Source organism: Zosterops lateralis (genome assembly GCF_965231275.1).
Source record: "Zosterops lateralis genome assembly, chromosome: 6".
Lineage (NCBI taxonomy): Eukaryota > Metazoa > Chordata > Aves > Passeriformes > Zosteropidae > Zosterops > Zosterops lateralis.
Window position 1 is genome coordinate 5,443,758 of NC_139761.1, and position 6,000 is coordinate 5,449,757.

The window sequence follows — 6,000 nt, forward strand, 5'->3', positions numbered from 1 at the left end:
ATGGGAAGCTTTCCAATCCATATATGCAATGTACTTTGTGTGTAATTGCCTGATTTTATTGCTTTAAATCCAGCCTCTTCTTTCATGCCCTATAATCATTCACTATGATGTTGATACTTGGTAGTTCCTGACTCTTCAGTGTTGCAGGATGATTACAAAGCTTGTCATCTGCCATTTTTTCTTCCCTTGCACTTCTTTGTGATTGCTCTGCATGCATTCATCAGCAGTTTAAAGGTTGTTCTTTGAAGTTTGTTTTATATCACACTCTGCTACTTCATCTTACTTGGTTCTGCAGAAGGAGATCCAAAAGAAAATTGCATTTAAAGTCTAATCCGTCATTTCTGGTTTTTACTCCCCTCTTTCCTTCTGGTCCTCCCTCCAAAGTTTTTTCCTTATATACTGGGAAAGGCAAAGGCAGCTTCTTCCTTCAGCCTCTCACTGCATTGTGTTTTGTTTTGTTTGGGTTTTATTTTTTTTTTATTACCAGTTTTCAAGGGGTTTTTTGACTCTCAGTTTTTCACCCTATGTTAAAAGAAATAAATAAAAATCATGTTGCTCATTGGCATGTTGATTGCAAATGTTGTATTCATATTTTATCAATCTATTTCTTATCAATTTTCTATCAGTATTAGACAAGTCAAGCATCCCAGAGATTAAGATTAATTTCAAGCTATCTTAAATATGCTAATCATGGGCCTTTTTAAAAATAGGCAACTGTCAAAATTATTGAATTTTTTTTATTATTTTTTTACCAGACAAAATTTATCTCAGTCTGAAGATACAATACACAAACCTGCAATTCGCTTTTTTTTTTTTTTTTAATTTATTTTATTTTTTTAAAGAAAAATTGCAGGCAAATACTGTTCTAGAACTATTTGTTCATATTTGCACATGGAAAGTACATTTTAGGACATAACTACAAACAAAAATGTACTTCAGAATTTAACTTTTGTGTGTCCAAAAAATAACACAATGCTGTTCCCCAATGGAAATAACACATTGTACATAAGGCACTACTGCAGTGGTTTTTGGGCACACAAATGACCAGGACATTCAATGTCCGCTGAGGTTTCTGCTGCCCTTTTTCAAAATGAAGACCTCAGTGTCAGGTTGTGCCCTTCTCCTGCTGAACTCTCAGGGATATTCAGCCTTGTTTGTCTTGAGCCTAAAGGTTTTAAAGAGTATGGAATGTTTAAGGACACTTAGTGCTAACTGAAGCTGTGAATTTGGAAACTTCTAAAGTTTGTTTTTAAATTAAAATTGGGAATTTGACTTGGGGAAAAAAAAAAAAAAAGAACACAGCCTTAAAATCTTGTGGTTTTGTTTTCTTTTTTGCTCTAGACGGAGTGTGATTGAAGCTGTGTATAACAGACTGAACCCCTACAGGAACGATGATGCTGTAAGTATCTTTTTCTCTTACATTCTCTTTCCTCCCACCCCAATTATTTTCACTGTTCTGTAAAGAAAGATACTGCAAATTCCTGTTAAAGAGCCCTTCCCCCAAGAGAGGAGTAATGCTGTTGTGCTCTTTGGACTCTGCTTTGTAATTGTTTTCTGCTGATCATCATCTCAAAACTCCAGTAGGGTTGATTCATTTGTCCTCTGGAATTTCATTATTTCACTCCTGCTTGGTTTTCCAAGTGCTGCCAAATGATGGAAAGAGGCATGGGGGGGCTTTTTTTCCCCCTTCTTTATAGGAGACATTTTTCCCTAAATATCAAGAAGGAAAGTGCTATATCTAAAGGTTAAACAGATGTATTATGAATATATTGGTTTACCAAAAAGACTGTGTAAGCACTTTTATTTTTAAGCATAGAGCATCTTACAGCAAGCAAACACTTTGGGTTCTTATGTGTAAATTCTGAGAGACACGTAAATCTACTGTCAGGATGGGGGAGGGAAGAAAAACCAAACAGTGAACATGAGCATGATTCCAGTGGCAGTTTGATCACCAGGAACAACATTCTGTCACCGAAAGTGCAGTATCTCATAGAGCACTTAAACTGATCCTTTAACTATCAACAGAAATTACTTACATGCTTGGATGTGACATAAGTGAAATGCAGCCAGACACAAAGATTGTGCGTTGGCTTTACAACTATGCACTAGTTTTATTTGGCAGCCTTCATTCTATTTTTAGCATGAAAATTCCTAAATAGGGGCTGAAAGAGGACGCTTTACCTTCAAAATACATTCTGTAGTATGTTGCTGTTCTACAAATGTACAGTACACAAACTTTGTGATCATGTTGGCAACTGGGACACAGAAATTTGCATATGGAATAGTTGGCAAGCGGCTCCTGCATTTTTACTCAGGCTGCTTTTATTCTTCATTCTTGAAACAACCATTTTGCTCTTTCATGTAATTGCTCTCCTTTGCTACTTCTGGTCTTGAAGGAAAAGCTGGAGGTGGTACTTTTGCAAAGGGCAATTTCAGTTTGTGTTTTTTTAACTACACCTCCGTGCCAACTGTTCCTGTCTGGTTTGTAATGGATTCTGTGTGCAAGTTTGAATGAAGGGTGCAGAACTTCAGTGCTGAGAAATTATCATATGTGGCATTGCTAGAGAGTTAATTAGTCTCTTTCCTCTCCAAGGAATCACTAAGGCAGTGTTTTTGAAGAGGAGTGTAATATATCTGCCTCCAGCAGCCTCAGTAATGATGAGGAGGTGTAGCTGTGGAAGCACCAGGATGTGCTGTTGTAAAAGCCCATCCTGCCCATTAATTGCTTAGGGAAAAGGAGCAGGTAATGCTGAAACCACTAAAGGTGATGCACAGGAGCAATTTGCTCTGATTTCTGTGCTACTGAGGCCCCATTGCTTGTGATTAACCTGTGAGCCCACCTGATGAGGCTGGTAGAGAAAGCTGATACAGCAGGCTAAGCAAGGGAAAAGGAAACAGGCCTGACACAAAGGCAAATGGATTAATAAAACACTTGGTGAAATTAAACACTAGTTAAACGAGGAATTGGTTAAACATTTGTCAGGCTTGTGGTAGTTATACAGAATCTGCTGTTGCCTGTGGGCCTAAATGGAATGAATTTTTGGGATACTCAGTTATTGGATAGGTTGAAATACCAAGTACTGTGGCCATACATTTATGATTTGGAGCACAGCATGAATTTATTTTCAGATTATTTTTTTGTTCTATGCATTTCTTTTTTTCGCCTTGCAGTTTTATTACCATCCAAAATTACGATTTCCTTCAGTTGCCTAAACTACACTTCTGTAACCTTAAATTAAAAGTGTTAAAATAGCTCTGAGTTATAACAGGGTGTCAGTTGATGTCTGTATCTTCCCATGCAGCGAGGGAGGGCTGAGAACACAAAAGATGATAATGGTGATAACACATGGTATGAGCACACCCTGCTCTTTTCTAGCACCTGTGAGCTGACTGTATCCATTTTATGCTACTTGTAACTACTCAGGAAATAGCTACAAAGGCTCTGGAAATGCTTTTGAGTAACGTTCCTAGGGTCTTATTCTCAGGATTGATGAAATATGGGTCTTATTTGGTCATATTGTGAAATTTCTTGGTTCTGATGTTTCGTTAATGAAGCGTATGTGGGGTTTAGTTTTTTTTTAAAAGCTGTTTCTGAAAGGGGAGAGAAAACAGACTCCTGAAATGATTTAAGTCTTTACCCTTTTCAGTCTGGATTATCCAGAAACTGCCGCAAGGATGGGCACTCCAGACTTTAAAGGGTTCCTTCTTTTTTCTTTAAGGATTCTGCCTCAACTGATGATATGTGGTAAAACTGCTCATCTAGCTGTGGAGTTCACCTTTCATCCTGCAAATGAAAGTGCAGCCCAACCTCAGTGACCCTTCTTAACATCCATCCTCAACCTTAATTAAAGAAGGGAAAATGATGTGTTGGTGAGAGTGACTACAGCAGTACGACATCTAGCCCAGGAACTGATCTTTTTTGTAAAACAGACTTCTGTAAACGTGATTTCAAACCATAAATCCATGTTGTAAATCAGACTCCAGCAATTTATGTTGTATGATTTTGTTTTTGTAAAGTGCAATTGTCTTTGTACAAAATGCTCATATTTAATTATGGACCGCTTTAAATCACTATAAAGGTTAGAAGAAATGTTTTGGCTTGTGTGATGCAACAATATATATCCCTTTTAAAAATCATGTTGTGGTTTTGGATTGCAAGGAGCAGCAGCCTAGCCAGCTAGGTGCTCAAGAGGTGCACAAAACTGTTAAAAATAACTTTTTGGTTTAAATGAAAGCTGAACTCATGGGCAGCCTACCAGAAATTACAGTGTGTGAATCTCACTTGGCAATGGAGAAATAACTTAGGAGTAGTGCACATTCTTCAACAAATGTAGATCATTTTCTCGGATGCACTCCTGCTCTCACGTTGAGTCAAAGGGATTTGTGATTTTGAGTTCAGTGGGAGTTAAATCATGCCCTGTTAACAGTATCCTGTTCATACATGTACCAATCTTGGGATTAGAATGCCTTGGTTCTTTGCACCTCTTTTTTCATTAACCCTTACCTGAAACTACTAATCACTGAGCACGAAGACAACTTTCTACATAAAGTAGGAGTCTGCAGCATTTTTACAATCCTGATTGGCTGGGTCTGCTGCTGTTCCAAGTAAAATACTCTGAATTCCATTTTATCAATAAAGCTTGATTTAACAAACAAGACATTTACCCATAAATGTGTAATTCCTTCTTTTCCTACCTTTTAAAATGTCAGTGCCATTGTAAATTATATTTTACTTGTGGAAGAATATTTTTCTTAATTGGTAGCCCATTTTTAAAATGGGAAGGATTTTGATTATTGCCCAAGACATAGCCATATGCTAGAGGATGATGTGGGATTAATCCGTTACCCTATTTTTTACAAATGTGGGTTTTTTCAGGCTTTTTTGGTGTTGCTTTTCCCCCCCCCCCCCTCCCTACTGAAGATGTGCATTGGTTTGAATTTGCCTACTGTTTGATAAAAATACATTTGTCAAAGCCTGACAATCTTTAACATTTTATGGTGTGTGTTTTTAATTGACCCACTTACTTAGAATGAGAGACTAGTGGTTAAACAGTACTTGTGATTTGAGGTATAGCATGTTGACAATATTTAACTGTTTGTTGTTTAAAATTCTAATTTAAAATTTTATAAGATAATAAACTAATTTGATTTAAGCTTAGCTTTCTCCCATTGAGCATACGAAAATTAAGTTTTCAAGTCAGTCGTGTTTGCAAAACTGCTGTTTTGTGCACCTTGTATTGTCTTTTTGGTTGAGAATATTGTATTTAATATGTAGTTTACTCATTTAGTAGGCAGATTCCTCAAAAGGAAAATCAGTAAAACAAGTAGATTGTAACATTTACTGCAGTTAAACAGAATCAGAACTTGGTGTATAATTACTTTTTGATAGGAAAATGTAGTACAATGCATTTTGCTATATTTGTCTTTCCCTAACTTTGACATATACATATTTGTATATATAGCCTTAAAACTAATGCAGAGTTAGGGAACACTGAACAGTGAAAAAGTAACTTATAGTGTCTTGGAACTAAGTATAGTATATACCAGCAAACTTTTCTTTTATCCCTCTTGTCTATGTGGGGTGCTTAAACGTAACTTCATTGTATTCAGTTTGTAATCTGTTCAAGCATGAATGAAGAAAACATAAGCACTATTTGTATTCATAAATTTATAGCAATTTTTGCTTAAACAACCAGTTCCTTACCTACCTATGAATAAATGCTTAAAATGTCTAATTTTGTTGTAGAGTGCAAAACTATAATGATGTTAAGTTATAGCTTCACAGGCACCTAATTAATGAGCATATTTAATAATACATGGCGTATTAGTGCGAAAAGCTAAACTTAATTTAGGACTAGGCAGATAAAGTTCTGTCCTTTTTTTTTTTTCATAGAGACTGAAGTTTAGTTTTGGAAACTGCAAAACCTTGAACTGGACTGTGGAACCTTTGAGTTTTAAACTTAAAAAAAAAATCGGAAGCAAAACTGTGGTGTGAAAAGC

The 6,000-nt window shown here is 36.3% G+C and overlaps 1 protein-coding gene across 2 annotated transcripts in view; it reads left to right on the plus strand.

The window, feature by feature from the left end:
* Nucleotides 1–5,735, plus strand: part of PPM1A (protein phosphatase, Mg2+/Mn2+ dependent 1A) — a 29,726-nt gene extending 23,991 nt beyond the window's left edge. For both annotated transcript variants that reach the window (XM_083863670.1, XM_083863671.1), the window contains exons 5-6: nt 1,342–1,399; nt 3,720–5,735. In XM_083863670.1, the coding sequence (XP_083719796.1) occupies nt 1,342–1,399; nt 3,720–3,749 (88 nt within the window). In that variant the 3' untranslated portion in view covers nt 3,750–5,735. The remainder of the gene's footprint in view (nt 1–1,341; nt 1,400–3,719) is intronic.
* Nucleotides 5,736–6,000: the final 265 nt, after the last annotated feature.